The 16,866-nt window shown below is 46.1% G+C and overlaps 1 protein-coding gene across 1 annotated transcript; it reads right to left on the bottom strand.

Moving 5' to 3' along the window:
* Positions 1–2,760: 2,760 nt before the first annotated feature.
* On the bottom strand, positions 2,761–15,345 carry BAG2 (BAG cochaperone 2). Its single transcript, XM_070586361.1, has 3 exons — positions 15,074–15,345; positions 6,574–6,683; positions 2,761–4,227 (listed from the first exon to the last, which is right to left on the bottom strand). Exons 1-3 carry the CDS (start codon positions 15,184–15,186, stop codon positions 3,815–3,817), a joined length of 636 nt encoding a protein of 211 aa, XP_070442462.1. The 5' UTR covers positions 15,187–15,345; the 3' UTR covers positions 2,761–3,814.
* Between the last annotated feature and the right edge of the window lie 1,521 nt (positions 15,346–16,866).

Genomic DNA, 16,866 nt, shown 5'->3' with positions numbered 1-16,866 from the left:
TTTGGGAAGATGTATTTTTAATCCTCCCTGGATCCAGTTTTCCAATGCCAGGTTTTTCAGTCTTCTGACCCATTTGTCAAATTCCTACACAAACTGGTGCCCGCCTTAACCTGTTCTGATTACGCTGGAATATTACAGATAAAAGCTGGACTAGATACTGAAATCGGTGAGTGCCGCCACCGGGGCCACAGCGCCCGCCGAACGCCAGGGGAGCGCGCCTGCTACCGCGTGGAGCAGTGTGACTGGATAATTAAGATTTGTGTGAGCCAGTCCGAGTTGTTTACTCAAGTTCGTGATCGAAAATGTAGGAATGTGGTCGCATCCCTAGGCAGAAGGTTCAAGTCATTTTGCTTGCTTGGTGTACGAGTGGACACACACAGAAATCCAGCCTTCAAAAATAGCATTATCACATACATGTACTCCAAATATATCAGCATTTATTACAAGTCATTTGAAAGGGACAAATGCATGGACGTTTCCTAGTTAAAAATCAGTGCATGTCACTTAGCTTGCCAGATCCTTACTCTGCTACTTTGAGCGGTTAGTAAACTCATGCTTTCCAATTTTAAAATGTTGAAGCAGAGTTCTACTAACTGATCACCTCTTTGGGTGGATTCTAAGCATTCTGAGCAGAGCGCTGGACTGAGCTGCATGAGTACCAGGGACCACGCCTGCGCTCGTGCCCCTATGCACAACACCTCACTTGGCCGACTATGTTGTATTACAGGGAGGGCGCGGTTCGTGTACAACAGTGTGAATGGTGCCCCCTGGAGGACGTAGTGATGCTCTGGCCGGGAAGCCGGGCTGGAAGCCACCAGTTCACATTGGCTACTGTCAGCTCTCCCCTTCCCATCCCTCTGAAAGCTTTAGGGGTTTCTTTCTTTCTTTTGAGGAAGATCAGCCCTGAGCTAACTACTGCCAATCCTTCTCTTTCTGCTGAGGAAGACTGGCCCTGAGCTGACATCCGTGCCCATCTTCTACTTTTTATATGCGGGATGCCTACCACAGCACGGCTTTTGCCAAGCGGTGCCATGTCCGCACCCGGGATCAGAACTGACGAACCCCGGGCCGCCAAGAAGCAGAACGTGCGAACTTAACCGCTGAGCCACCAAGCCGGCCCCAGGGTTTTTTTTTCAATGTCAGGGGTTCCCACATGACAGTACCAGGAGGGTCAGTTCTGCATGTGGCAGATCATTAAGCAGGCAGCACGGTCACTCTGTCCTCGGTGGATGAACACTGAGTGCTCTTCTATCAACTCCGCGGGGGGTCCTGCTGGCCACACACCGGGCGAGGAGGAGCCAGGGCGGGGATGGGAACACTCTGCTGGGAAGCAGTGCTCATGAAGGAGGCAGAAGGGCCAGCCTAAGACTGTATGTTACACGCTAGGAATGGTATGGAATTGGAGGGGGCTGTCAGGGAACGTGTCAACATACCGCAAAACATACTCCAATTCCCTTATAGTCCAAATCTTTATCTAGATAAAAGATGACAGTTTAGGGGCTGGGCTGATGGTGTGGTGGTGAAGTTCACGCATTCCGCTTCAGTGGCCCTGGGTCACCGGTTCAGATCCCAGATGTGGACCTACACACTGCTCATCAAGCCACGCTGTGGTGGTGACTGACGTACAAAATAGAGGAAGACTGGCACAGATATTAGTTCAGCGACAATCTTCCTCAAGCAAAAAGAGGGAGATTGGCAATAGACATTAGCTCAGGGCCAAACTTACTCACAAAAAAAAAAAAAACACCAGTTTAAATGAAGGTAAAAACATGACTCTCAGGAGTTTCACCACGTCAAAATAAATTACACTTCCATTCTTATAAACAAAAATAAATGTTAAGAATCAACACTGAGGTCCCCACCCGTGGAATGTGGCTCGAGCTGCTGGTAGATGGGGGAGATGCTGCAGACCAGGATGGAAGCCGCTTGGAGACGGCAGATGCCAGCTCTTCAGGTCCGTGATCACGATGGCCTCCAATAAAACTCCATCACAGAAAATGGGAAAGAAACAACGGCGGAGAATACAAGGGTAGAGGAGGCAGAGCCGGAGAATTGTGTAGTAGAAGTAGTCCCGGCTGACAGGGAGCGAGGGGGAGGGGAGTATTTCCCCCAGCGGAAGGGATTTACGGATGCTGACGGACCTCGAGAACTTGAGCCAAACTGGACTGCTTCTTAATTTTCAAAAAACTGATCAAGAAAAAGATGGCGCACACACAAAATCTTTATCTGACAGTGAACCTGAGGGTAGCAACTCAGAGTCCACTGACTTGAAATCAAACAGCGTTGCCCCAGTTACCAGTGAGAATTAAGGTTTCCCGAGAAATGGAAAGATTTAAATGAGGCAGTCTTTGGCTGGCAACCAAAACCATGAATGGCTTAGATTGTAATTGCTTTTTATGAAGAGGGACTAATTTGGCATTTTTGTCCAGAAAATGAATCTCAATGTTGTTTGCATTGAGAGAGATAAATATAAAATCAATCTGCATCTGGACTCTCTTCCCAGTGTGAAAGTGTTACTGTTCTAATGAAAATGCAGTCTGATGCACTCGTTCTGAAGTGGTCTTGGGGGAAGCTGAGGTTTTTATGTATCGATGGCCCTCGTCACTTTGAATAAATAAAAGTGTTCGATAGTCGCCTCAGTTGTCACACATGAAGGAATAATCAATACATTGGTCAACCTTGTTAGTAAACAAAATGCAAAGTAAATTAAGGTGTTTCACGTCTAATGTTAGAAAAAAACAATGCTCAATGCTGGAAAGCTTTCGGGGTAATAGCTACATTTTAATTATTGAAGACAGTATAAATTGATATAACTCTTATACAAAAAAATTTGGTAATATGTCAAGTCATGAAAATGTATCCCTTTGACCCAGTAAATCCCACTGCTGGGAATTTACACAAGGAAAATCAAAAACAAAAGAAGGGAAATACTCTATGTACATAATGTGTTGCAGGAATAAGCAAGAAAGTGAAATAACCTATACGTCCAGTAAGGGGAAGGGGAAAGTGAATTTTACAACTACACAGAACGGAGGCTGAAAAGTTGACAATTAAGCAGACTTTATAGCTGCACTTAACTCTTTTTTTAAAGGCAAGGTACAACACTGTATTTCCGTAATGATTAAAAATGTAGAGAAATTATGCATTTGGAAAAAGATGAAGTAGCTACATAGTTGTTCACAGTGGTAAAATTAGAGGTGAATTCTCCCACATTTTATGCCATGTTTTCACGTATATCAAGAAATACATGCACATTATGAGAGGCATAAATCTTTAAGTTGAAAGTAATTTGATACAGATGTCTAAAAAAACTACGGAGTGAAACAAGATGTAGGGCAAGGTTCTCATTTTGTGATTGCTTGTATCCCTCGAGCCTGCTGCCTGGTCAACAGGAGATGTGTACAAGTGTGTGCTGCTTAAGGTAAAGAATGGCTAGTCCACCAGACGCCCATGCGCCCGTGTGTCTCCGAGCCAGACGGGCCCAGAAAGGAAGAGTGACAGTGGTGCCCCAGCTGAGCACTTACTTCTCCCCACATCTAAGGATTCAGCCACAGGAAAGTAAAAAAATATATGTATTAGGTGCTAGATCCTAGTACAGGACAAGACTTCAATCTAAAAAGTTCTAGAAAGATAATTAAAACATTTCTGGTTTTACCTGTTATTCACAAAACTGGCGACACTGGCATATTTTCCTTATCTAAAACAACTATCAGTATCTAATGAGTTGTTCTGCCTAACAAAGAACTAGTTACCACTTCAAATAGTATTTTATCATTTTTACCTCCATATTTGTAAGTGCTCTTAGGTTTGAGAACTAATTAAATCTGTTTTCAGCACTTGGTTGCAGGGTTTTGGAACTAGCTCCTTTAGAATGCTCTAACAGCTTGATGGCCTTGTCAGAGTTTTCAATATTTCTAAGCAGAGTCTCTAATCTTCTCTTAATTTTCTTCTGATCCTCAAGAGCACAGCCAATTACGATGGATTGAAACTTCTGATCAACTGGCCCGGGCGGCACCTCAGATGAACACGCGCTGTACAGCGACATTAAGTGACTCTTGGCATTTCCCAGATCATCCAGAAACTTCGTGACCACCTCATCAATAATCCTGGTGGCATGCTTTAGGGACTCCTGCTGCTGGGGGTTTCTAATGGTTTCTACTGATACTTCAACGGTGAGGGTTCGTCCCATCAAACGGTTTGCAGTCAGATTTAATTCTTCTCTTTCTCCTAAACATAAAAAGTTTGAAATATCAATCAGTATGAGACATAAAGTTACCCATGTCAAGAACGCGAAGGCATTCGTTTGTGACTAAGTCTATTTTCTGTAAGCACTTTTGCTATAAATTTTTTAAAGGTAAAGGTTAAAACTACAGTATGTAGGATTAACTGCTAAAGTGTATCAGATTACAGAGAGTGAGCTGAAGTCTTTATGCATGGGAGACCAGATGACTCCTCCAGCTGTCACGTTTGCAAAAGTCTGGGCAGGTAGGCACTTGCAACTGGACGGAGATCAAGCCAGAACAGAGTGAACAGCGAGCATAACTAGGTTTTGTGAGGTGAGATGTCCTGGGTCTCTCCATAAGGATGTGCACGTAGGGAGGAAAAATAATTTTCTGTCTACCTTTCCTAGTTCTTAGCTGAGACCCCCTGTAATAAAAGACAGATTAACAAAAAAAAACCCAGAAGTTTATTAACATGTATACCTCATACATACATGGCAGATTCCCAGGGAAACTGAGTAACTCTCCCAGATGGCCCAAGCCACCACCTTAAATACCATCTTCAGCTAAAGACAAAGATGCTGGGGAGGGAGGGAGGCCAGTTATGGGAGGTGACATGGAAGCCCGATTCTCAAGGGTCACATGGTGATGCAGATTTAGTAGTAGGTGGCTTCTCCCCCCCAATAAGTTTCTGTGATTTAGAGGTATCCTTCTCTTCCTGGTACAGAGAGGGAGATACCTTTACAAATGGAGGTTTCCTTTATAAACGTAAATGTCTCTTACAAAAGGGTAATTTCTACTCGGTTTTCAGAGATTCTGTTGTGTCTGCAGTTTCTCAAAAATAATCAGCTCAAAATAACCCTCAAGCCAAAGAGGCATGTTTTGGGGTGGCATATTCTGCATGTATATCAGAATCCGATGCCTCAATTTTGGCTGAGAAAACATAGCCACAATAGTGGAGCAAAAGCTGGCCTCAAAATTACACACTGACTTCATCCCTTCCAGATGAATTTAAAGAGGCCACAGTCTGTCTTGGCCAGCACTAAGAGGCAACAGTGGGAAAAGGGCTGCGGGGGATCAGAATGTGCCACCCCAAAATGTGTCTCTTTGGCTTATTTTTAAGAACAAAAGACTCAGAAAGAAACTCTGACCTTCCCATGTAACTGCTTAAAAAATTGCAGATAGAAGGCCTGTCCCCGGAAGGTGGTAACACCATAGGTAACTCCAGGCGTGTAGACAGGAAGGCACCTGGCAAGGCCCATTTGATCAAAGTTGTCTCACGTCCCATTGTCTCTGCAAGGCACGGCAAACATCTGCTCACCAAACATTTGCTCCTCCATCTCCATGTGAATTACCTTCCTCCCCTCAGAAGTCCCAAATCACTACCCCAACAGCTTCCTTTACCTTTATCTGAAGATGGTATTTAAGGTGGTGGCTTCAGCTATTTGGTGAGTTACTCCGTTTTCCTGGGTTTCTCCCACGTATACATGTTATAAACTTTGTTTGATTTTCTCCCGTTGTCCTGTCTCATGTCAATTTAATTCTTAGACCTGCCAGAAGGACCTAGAGGGCAGGGAAACTGTCTTCCTCCCCCACAGGACGCTGTACCAACATTTCATTATTTACATGAAGAAGTCAGCAATCTCCTATTTGAACTGCCCTGTAACTTCCTCCCAAATTCATTCATCTTTGGTCAGGATGGTGAAAAGACAGGCTAGACCTGACCCCACTGTGGATGTGGAACAGTTCTGGTTGGGGGTGAGAGTGCACACGTTCCCCACCAGCTACCTGGCCCACTACCTTGACCTAGCGGGCACCAAAGGAGCCAAATCAGGAAGACTATTGCCAATGAAAGAAAATCACAAGTGACCTGTTCCTCCACGGGCAGTCAGTCATGCTTTTTATATGAAATTGATCACATAATTTTACATTAATGGGGTTTTATTGGATTGTAATTTATTTTCTCTGCATTTTCCTCCCTCCGTCCTTAAGTTACACCTCAATTCATCTCCTTTTGTCTTCTCTCCTTTATCTCTCACCTTTCCCTCTGCTTTTACATCTTCTACAGTCCAGTAACGCCTAAAGAACTGAAGTTAGGAGTGTGAACCTGAGGTCGAGGGCAGGGCCTCACTGCCTGGGGCTGGCTCTTCTGGAGCCTGCAGGCCTTTTTCTGTCACTTCCAGCTGCAACAATGATCTCTGGGTAAGTGGCTCCTGCAATAACGGACAGCTGCAGCTGCTGTCTGCTGCTCGTACTAAACGTGGAAGCCTAGTGAAGCAAAAACTGCCCCACGCTGTCCCAGTCCCTTAAGGGAGTGAGTAAAAGTCGAGCCCTCCTGTGGAACGGGCCTCACCGTCGCTGATCTGCCTCATGTCCTGGCTGTTCTGGATACTGTGGATCATTTCCAGGAGGACTTCCTTCTCTTGCTCCACAGCAGTTGCTGCTTCTCTCAAAGCCTCTACCCTACACAGATCGGGAAAACAAAACGGTTACGCCGTGGAAGGTCTGTCTTCCTCATCTCGCTATCCTTCAATCCAACTCAAGTTTTAAAGATCATTAGCAACATTTTTCAAAAACTCTTTATTCCTTTTTATTTTTTATTCTTTAATTTTTCTATTCTTTTTAATTCACTTACCCAGCTCCCATTTTCCTCCCACTCACAGGGCAATCATTTTATGTAGCGTTTATCTATTTGTATTTGTTCTTACAAAATCTGTCTATTTTCAACTCACTTATATCTCACTGTTTCTTTTTTCCTTCAGCATTATTTTATCGAGAACCGTCCACTCCTATGTGTACCTCTAATCAGCAGCTTCTAATTGCTGAAGGATAAACACTCCACGTGGGGACCCGCCGATCTTCCCTGTGCTCCCCCGTGGAGACACTCACCTTGTCCCCAGCTTTTCCTCACCACACATAACACTTCAATGAATACATGTCCCCTACGGACCTGAAAGAGTCTCCTTAGGACACACCCCAGGGCAGAAATGCAGAGACACAGGGCATGTGGACCCTTAACTTGACTCGAGACTAGGATTGTTCTCCAGAATGGCTGAACCAGGCCCTGCTCCCAGCAGCAAAGCAGAAGAGTCCCCACAGCCCTGCCAGTACTCGGCACCTTCCCTCTATCCGTTGCCAGTCTACTAAGCGTACAGTGGTACGCAGGACTTAATTTGCACCGCTTTCATTACTAATAATTTTAGCCGACTCCTTCATCTTTGTTAGCCTGTTCACAGCCTTCGCCTGTTTGGTTTTTTCGTTCTTAACCAGGGGTTACTGTCTTCTTCTTGATCTGTGTGTGTATTCAAGGTATTAATCCCTTGTTGGTTCCAGACACTGCAGCCATCTTCTCCCATCCTGTCACACAGGAACGTACTCCGGGATGTCCTTCATGAACAGAGATCCTTGTTTTGAAGAGAACAAATTCCTCTTTTCTTGGTTTTGTTCTGCCTTATGTTTTATGCTTTTGAAGTTTTGTTTCAGGTTCTTCCCCATCCCTTGGGTCCTAAGATATTTTACTACATTTCCTTCTGTTAATGTTATCATTTTACCTTTCTCATATTTATATCTTTTTTATTTTATTTATTTTATTTTTTTAAGGAAGATTAGCCCTGAGCTATCATCTGTTGCCAATCCTCCTCTTTTTTGCTGAAAAAGACTGGTCCTGAGCTAACATCCGTGCCCATCTTCCTCTACTTTATATGTGGGACGCCTGCCACAGCATGGCTTGCCAAGGGGTGCCATGTCTGCACCCGGGATCCCAACCGGTGAACCCCAGGCTGCCGAAGCTGAACGTGCGAACTTAACCGCTGTGCCACTGGGCCAGCCCCTGAAGTATTCTTTTTTTTTTTTTCTCTCCAAAGCCCCCCGGTACATAGTTGTATATTCTTTGTTGTGGGTCCTTCAAGTTGCGGCATGTGGGACGCTGCCTCAGAGTGGTCTGATGAGTAGTGCCATGTCTGCACCCAGGATCCGAACCAACGAAACACTGCGCCACCTGAAGCAGAGCGCGTGAACTTAACCACTCGGCCACGGGGCCAGCCCCTGAAGTATTCTTAATGGTAGTCTTGTGGACTCTTTTGAGTGTTTTGATCCTTTATGGATATTGCTGCTATTGTGGCTAATATATTTTTAATTGCATTATCTAGTTGCTTTTTGCTGGTTGGAGAAATGCTGTTTTTGCAGATTCATCTTGTAACTGGCAACTGTGATTCACACATTAATTTTAATGGTTTGTCTTTTGATTCTCTTGGTTCTTCTCCATTGATGATCATATCATCTGCAAAAAATGATAGTTTTCTCTCTTCCCTTTCAATCCTATGAGCTCCTATTTTCTTTCTTTGCAGTACTGACTAAAGTCCTCGGTACTGTATTAAGCTGTGGCGGTGAGAAAGGGTGTCTTTGTGTTTTCCTGAATTTAAAGAGAATGCCTCTGTAGGCTTTTGGTATAAAGCCCTGATCCAACTATGGAAGCACTCCTTTCTCCAGCTACACACACACATGCACTCACTACACACACACACGAACACGCCCAGTCACGTTACTGGGCTGTGGGCTCAGGAGAGCAAGAGGGAAAAAACCCAGTATATTTAAAGTGCTCTGTTTCCACGGCACTTTCTTGTTATATATTATACTGAAACTAAATAAGTTGCCAACTCTTGCAAGATAAATAGTGACACACCTATCCCCAGTACTCAGAAGGTCTTAGAAACACAAGATCACAGAAGATGTCACCGTGATTGCTGCCTTACGTGAGCAGGGAAGGAACAACTTCACCAAGGGTTTAGCACATGTCCTGCCCATATAAGGACCCCCTCCTCACCCTAGCCACACACACGCCTTCTCCCCAACAGTCACCCACCTGTTATCCCCAAAATAGCACTGATACACTGCAGAGTCACAGGGTCTCTTTACACATCAAGACACTAAACGCATGCCGGACTTTGTGTTTATAGGAGCCAGCAAAAGCAAAGAGCAGGTAAGAAGCTTATGTGACAAATTTGGCTGGAAAACACAACTAAAAACAATCTTCTATAAAATAGTAGGAATACAATATCAGGTCCTCCCCCAATGCCATTCATTACATTCTTACACATTTTACAGCAGCAAACTCTCAGACAAACTAGGGCCCAGCACCCGTGAGAGAGACTGAGTGGACACTAACATGTAATATTTACGCTATAAACACAAACAATGACACAGATGAATCATGCGATTGGTAAATGAGAAGATGCTGAAAGAAGAGATTAATTTTTCAACACTCGAGTTTGTATTCAAATGTAAGAGGATAAAGAGAGAACTGAATGTTATGATAAAAAGGAAGGCTTCATCTATGACAATAGGTTACAACAGAAGTTCATGGAGTTGTTAACTGGAAAACGGTTTAAAAGGAGACACTCTAGAAAAAAATATAATAAATCAGTCCTATGAAGAAGATATTTTGTCATCAAATGAGACCAAATATAGAAAAAATTAGATGGAACTTTTTTTTTGAGGAAGATTAGCCCTGAGCTAACATCTGCTGCCAATCCTCCTCTTTTCTGCTGAGGAAGACTGGCCCTGAGCTCACATCCGTGCTCATCTTCCTCTACTTTATATGTGGGATGCCTACCACAGCATGGCATGACAAGCGGTGCCATGTCCACACCCAGGATCTGAAGCGGTGAATGCCAGGCCGCCGAAGCAGAACATGTGCACTTAACTGCTGTGCCACTGGGCCAGCCCCCAGATGGAACTTTTCAGTTTTGGGTTTTTTCCCACTGAGGCCAGAGACCACTGGGGCATTTTCCCTGTGCAAACAGAGTTTATCTTTTACAGGACTTCTTACATATGTTTTCATGTACCCCTGTTTCATTTCACAGCAAAGGGAGAATGCATTGTTCAAATGTAAAGATTCCAAGGGCTTTTTTGGCATCACGGACCTTTCCTTTGCGCTTCCCTCTTCCTGAACAAGGATTCTTTATCCCTGACCCTTGTCTGCAGCGTGATCCTTTTTCACAACCCAAACCTTTTGGCAGGAACTCTTTCCTTAGCAACTTCCCCTTCCTCTCCCTGGAGGCAATCAATGCCTCCTTCAGCACTGCACACCTGTCCAGTGTATGGACTACACCAAATTTTAATTTTTCTTTTAAAAAGCTGAATGTAGATCTCTACTTAATTTAAGTAATATTTATACTGTTTATCAGCTACTGGTATCCTTAAATTCAACTCATATGTAAATCTTTTTGTCTACAACCTTTCCATTAGTTCTAGAAAACTGTTAGCCATTATATCTTCAAATAGTCTCTGTCCTCCATTCTACTATTTTCTTCTGGAACTCTGGTGAGACAAGCCTTGGACCATCTCACTTTATCCTTCACGTTTCTTAACACGGCATTTGACAACACTTCTCTTGGCGGAGAGGGGCAGTTCTGTTTTTACTAACAGATCCTGGAAGAGCTACATGTCCAAATTGGGAAAGAACTTATCCTCACGTCAAGGCTGGCCCGGGCTGTGCTCCTGGAAAACTCTCTGCATGAAATCACAACCAAGCAGGCTTGAACACAAGGAAATTCTGGTCAGAATCCTCCGATGAGGACCAAGCTCCAGTGCACACATCCTCAGCCAGTCGTTAGGTCTCGCACCTCACAAATCTCGGCAGCCTCATAGCAAAAGGACAACTGTTGAGAGACTTAGGAGAGGCCCGACAGCCATCTCCCCAGCCTGTGGCCACGGGGACCAGAGCTAACACGGCTGGCAGAGGAAATGCAGTGACTGTTCCGTCCACCTGTTCAAACCCCGGCTGCCACTTACTAGCTGTGTGACCTTGAGCAGTTACTTAAGTTCTCTTTGCCTCAATGTCCTCATTTATGAAAGAGGGATAATGAGACGGTGGTTGTGACTGAATGAAGAAAAGCAGTAAAGGCTTTAACACAGGGACTGACAGCATCAACTAAGAAAATTACGAGCTCATATGTGTAATGTGCCTAGAAGTGGTGTTGGCACATTTCAGCTTCGTGGTGTTTATTATGTAGTTACCACTGTGAACTCAGGCTTATAAAAATAACAAGAATTTGTGCTTTCATAAAAAGGAGCGAAAATGGCAAATGCTATCATAGATTTATTTGAAAGAAATAATTTCTAAAACAGGTTCTTAAAATCACAGTCCCATCTCTTATTCAATACTCTTGTATCAAGAGAAGACCACAGCGACCACTTGTATCTTTGGCAGCGTAGATTTGGAAAGGTTTCCCTAATCAGCACCAAAATATTCAGTTACACTCACTACTGAGACACTTGGCTGTAAAAACGGGACTGGTGTTTAAATGTTGGGAGCTACTCATCAGTCGTACGGCCTCAGGCAAGCCACTCAAGCCCCTGGGCCTCAGCTCCTTCATCTCTAGGAGAGAGAATATGTGCCCTCCTCCTACCGTAAAGGTTCAGATGACTATGCATATGAAAAGCGCTCTTTCACATTAGAGACTGTGAGACAGTATTAATTAGGATGCCATCTTGTTTTGTGACTTCTGTGACATCGGCACACCCAAGAAACTGTAAGCAACAGGAAACTTTCAGCCAAATGATGCGTAGCAGCCCCGCCCCAACCCTTCGCTCCCCGGCTGTCATGTAAGCCGCTGCAAAGGGCTGATAAGAGGAGTGGAGAGCCACAATATGATCATTGGGGAAATCTGGGAACAGCCAATTTCCCAGTCCTGTCGTTCTCCCCTCTGCCACTCTCCACAACCCCATGTCCCAAACATCTTCATTGCTATCCAGAACCTTCTAGGAGTCACTCAATACCTGGCACAGAATGGGTGTTCAATATTTACTGAATTAAACACCAATTTAAATGGAATTTTCACCTCTTTCATTAGAATCACATATCCATCCATATACTAGTCCTACATTTTGAAATATGACATATTTAACTTTAAAAGAAAATTCAGGCATAAAGTTTTAGGCTCCACAGCCAAACCTCCTGGGTTCTAGCTGTGTGACTGCGGACAAGTCTTTTCACTTCCTAAGCCTGAATTTTCCATCTGGAGAATGGAGGTAATAGTAACTTCCACAAAGGCCTGGGGCCGGGCATATAGTCAGTAGCCATTAAGTGAATAAACGTTAGCGTGTATTATTTATAAATTGTGCTGTCAAACAAAAGTAACAATAATAAGCAGAGTGTCTTGAACCACTGATAATGTAAAAATCAGACACCATTTAGAACTGGTCACGAAAATCAGGAGAGAAAGCAATCACAGTTTTAGGAGGAAGCAAAAACGGAGATGAGATGGAGTCAAAAAGGAAAGACTAGTGTGGTAAAGTTTAGAAACAAATGGAACGCTGCCAAACATTTTAAAGCATTTTAAACATCACATACTCTCCAGGTATAAAGCATTTAGCACAAGTCTGTTTTCAGTTTCATACGGAAGTTTTTACCACAGTTGACAAAACTAGTGTGGCTGGGGAACAGTGAACGCCAGCTTCTAGGTAGGTACCAACCGTACTGTTTGACTCGACCTCACACACAGCGTTATTAGTCGTCCTTAACATGAAATTAAAGTATTAGAGCAAAATTACATATGAATATCACGTTTTTCTGTAAATACTGCTCTCCTGGGCCTGACGCTAGTCCTTAACAGGGCAGCGCTCTGGGACATTGCCCGTGTGCCTTCGAACAGTCTTTAACGGATCAGCACTAGCATTTTTCTCTATTTTTATTTACCTGCTGAAACACCTCCTTAGTTTTCAGCCAGTATTACTTTTTTTAAAAGGAAGAGACAAAGCTCACAAAAGTCTAAAATTACTATGCAAGTCCTTAAAAGGAACAATGAGACACATGTTAATCGGTCCTTCCAACGTGAAAGAGGACTTGACTGGAGCCACATTAAAACAGAGCCCGAGCGGCCGTTGTGGAGGAATTGCCCTGCAGTCTTGTTTTCTTGATCTTCCAAACTGGACCAAACCGCCAACATTCCGAGGAGTCAGTGAGAACAAGAATACCCCGTTTGTAGGGACTGATGCAACGGGACTTCACTGCTGACCGAACTGCCAACCACTCTGGGAAGCACAAGGCTGGCCTTCTGCCTGATGATCGAGCCCCACGCCCATCGATGAAGTACGAACCCAGCCCGACGTCCTGCGGCACCAGTGAACTCTTAATACAACTCACCTCACCTTCCTCCCTTTCCCCAGGATCTGTGCTCCCCCAACTGCGATCCTTTGATCCCAAGTAAACAAACGCTTTGCCTCTTAAACTGGTTTCTGTTTCTGTAGGTTGACACTCCTCAGCTCAAGGGTTAATTCAGCAAGTTATATTTTAATCACTTGATACAGTAATCAGGACTCATTTTACACTAATCAAACGTTAGGCTATACTACTACTCAAAACCAGAGGCTTTCTTTTAAAGATGAGCAGTTGACTGCTCTGTACCTACCACACATGAGGCGTTACTACACGTTTGGGGACAATGACTCAGCGTGAAGAAAGGAGGGACAATATCCTCTTCATTTCTTTAAGAAAAGAATCCCTTTATTCTGCGGAGGGAAGAGAGACTCCCGACGGCTGAGAACACGCCCTCAAAGTTCTGCAGACCTGGGGGAGACCGGGAGTCCCTTGTTGCGCTGCTACATGAAAGGAAAGATAGCACTGGGAGGGACGTCTCAAGGCCCGGGTCTCTAGCTCTGCTCCGCAGGAGGCTCAAGCCGGGGGCAGCACTTCTCCTCTCCGGTCGGTTTCCCTCGCTGTGCGCAGAACCCCAGAACGGGGTTTTTGGCTCAGGTTTCTCTATCCATTGCCATCCATGAAACCATTGTGGGTGGAGAATTTCTCATTTTTTGACTCTCCTCTCGGGGTAACAATAATCATAAATGCCTCACTTGCTAAGATATACTGTGGTTATTAATGCTCTTTCTGGTCAAACAGCCACCTCTTCTTGTTTTGTTACATTAATGGAGACAAAGACATACAGGCGTCGCTTCTTACAACTTTCGGCTTACACACTCCGTTGCTCACTCAGAACCCGGCGAAAACTATGGGAAACAATTCTGTGCAGTTTCAGCGGTGCCTCAATGAGATTTCCATTTAACTCCACCTGCACACAATTTACCCAGGAACCTGAGCGACACAATTGTTTATAGGAAAGACATAAAAGTTTCCATACAATGTTAAAGGAAAAAAGTCTTTCCAAAATTTATGATACATATTTACAAATCCTACACAAGCCTCCCGCTATATTAATTAATAAAGTCTTAATCAGCTAGGAGGGAAAACCGGGGACCATCTTCAGCCTTGAGGCCGGTGACTAGCGCTCTCAGGAAGGGGTCGGCGCAGCCCCGGGGAAGGGGGCGCAGGGCCAACACGGAGACCCGCGGCCGAGCGCAGCAGCGGGGAGAGGGGCCGGGGGTCTGCAGGCCGCGAAGCACGCAGCCCTCGCTTGCCCTCCTTCTCTCTACTCCTGGCTATCAGATGGATGCCTGGAGTTTTAATTTGTCTTTTTTTGCTCGGAAGTGTTCTCGAGCAAAGAAACCGATCATTCCCATTATGGGCCACTAAGCTGCTGCCTCTCTTAAAAATGCCTAAGTGGGAAAGAATAAACTAAAGACATCTGGGAAGACCACACGCCGGCACACCGAAGGTTCTCGAAGTTCTGGAGACCCGCGAGGTCACAGCCCCTAACCTCAAACACCGGCTCCCGAACTTCTCTCTTCCCCGAGTCCCCCGGGCGCGCGGCCGCAGGAGCGCGCTCGCAGGTGTGGCCGCCGCGGCAGGCGCCCCCCCGCGCCAACCCGGCGCGGACGGGACCCCCCGCCCCCGGCGCAGACGCCGCGCCGCCCCCGACCTCCAGCCCCGGCCCCGGCCCCGCGCGCCCGCCGCGCACCTGAGCTCCAGCTGGTCCAGGCTCTCGAGCAGGCGGCTGGAGCGGTCGGCCATGGAGGAGGAGCGGCAGAAGCGCCCCTCGTTGGCTTTCGCGTTGATCCTCGCCTGAGCCATCGGGGCCTCCGAGGCGGGGCGGCGGGCGGTCACCGCGCTCTCCGCGGCGGCGAGTGGGGAGCGCGGCGGCCGCGGGCGTCGCCGTCACCGCGCGGGGCGCCCGCCCCTCTGACGCCCGCGGGGGGCGGCCCGGAGGACGCGCCGCTCCGCCGCCTTCCCCGCCGCCGCCTTCCCCGCCGCCGCCGCGTGGCCAAACAAGGGCAGGCGCGCCGCCGCGGGCCGGGGTCGGGAGGCGCCGCCAGGGCCGGGCCTGCGGAGCGAAGCCGGCGGCCCCCAGGCACCTGGCGGGACGGGCGCAGAAACGGGGGACCCTAACGTGTCGCCGGATCCTTCTCTCAGGCCCTGGCACAACCGAGACCGCCGAGGAGCCCCGCAGGACACCCCGACCTCTGCCCCGTGCGGCCCCGGCCCTCCGGGCCGCCCAAAGTCGCCAGGTCGCCCCCGCTATTTTGCGTTTTGGCAAAATAGCACAAAATCCCCGCCACGGGGGTGAGGGTACCCTCGCCTGCTTTCTCCCGGCACCAGTAATTCACAGCAAAACCAGAAACGGTCAAGGCCTTTGATGCAAGAGGTCCCTTTGTGGAACTGATGGCCTTCGAGTACCGCTCCTAAACCTGCCTGACCGGTCCTGGTCGTCCCTCCTGAGAGGAGAATAAAGCAAGCCTGGACACCTCCACTGAAGCTTATGGGGGGGGGGGGGGGAAGCTACCCCACTTTTCTGTCTAGCTGGATGTAGTAGGAAGCAAAGTGAATTTCCCTTATTTCCACCTGTTCTACTGAAGGGATTTTTGACTTTTTATTCTATTAAAAAATTACTCCTGTTGGAATTCGAGTGAAATAATTGGTATTAATTAAGGCCATTTTACACTCAGTTTATTTAAATCTATTAAGAATGAAAACATGCAGTAGGCCACTAGGTCAGACACCATAAATGTCAGTGGAAGTGGAAAAGGCCTGGGAGTACAAAAATTTATCTACTTAAAAATTTGTGCTTTGCTGCCATCTCATTATAGCTACATGCCCCATAGTGCAAGGATGAGAACGTGCAAGGCACATAAAATGATACATAATAACAGTTTAAGGTGAATTACCACCTTTAATCTGAGATCAAAGTTCTTCATATGCTTGAACAGAGATGAGGCCCTTAAGCCTGGATACCAGGCCCCTCTGTGAAAGACAAGAGAGAAGCCATATTAAAACAGAGCCAGAGCAGCCATTCAGAGGAAGTGCCTTGCAGTCTTGTTTTATCTGCCAAACTGCACCAAACTGCCGACACTCCAGGGAGTCAGTGAAAGCACAAGAATACCCCATCTGTAGGGACTGATGGAACTGCACATTGCCGATGACCGAGTCATCAGTCTCTGAAGAACCTAGCCTTACCACATCTAGCTCTAATAAACTGTTCCCTCACACAGCACAGCTCATCTTCCTCCCTCTTCCCCGTAAACCCGAGTCCCTCTCCTGTAATCGGGACATTATTTGCGTTTCTACCTGGATCTCTGCTCCCTGAATTGCAATTCTAATTGCCCAAATAAGTATCTTGTGTGTTTGAATTCTAGTGAATTTTTCCTGTCAACAACTCTGAACTCAATCTAAATATTAATAAACTATTAATGTAGAGGATTACTTGATGCCATCAAATATATTTTGTCATAGCATGAAACCAACTCGGAATCCAAA

The sequence above is a fragment of the Equus przewalskii genome, chromosome 19 (assembly GCF_037783145.1).
Source record: "Equus przewalskii isolate Varuska chromosome 19, EquPr2, whole genome shotgun sequence".
NCBI classification, from domain to species: Eukaryota; Metazoa; Chordata; class Mammalia; order Perissodactyla; family Equidae; genus Equus; species Equus przewalskii.
This window is presented reverse-complemented; position numbering and strand designations above follow the sequence as displayed.

Excerpts from the sequence above, each read along its gene's own strand:
- BAG2 (XM_070586361.1), bottom strand. The coding sequence starts at position 15,186 with ATGGCTCAGGCGAGGATCAACGCGAAAGCCAACGAGGGGCGCTTCTGC. Across the intron at positions 6,684-15,073 it reads CTGGACCAGCTGGAGCTCAG|GGTAGAGGCTTTGAGAGAAG; the intron begins GTGCGCGGCGGG and ends CGATCTGTGTAG. Across the intron at positions 4,228-6,573 it reads CATGAGGCAGATCAGCGACG|GAGAAAGAGAAGAATTAAAT; the intron begins GTGAGGCCCGTT and ends TTTTATGTTTAG.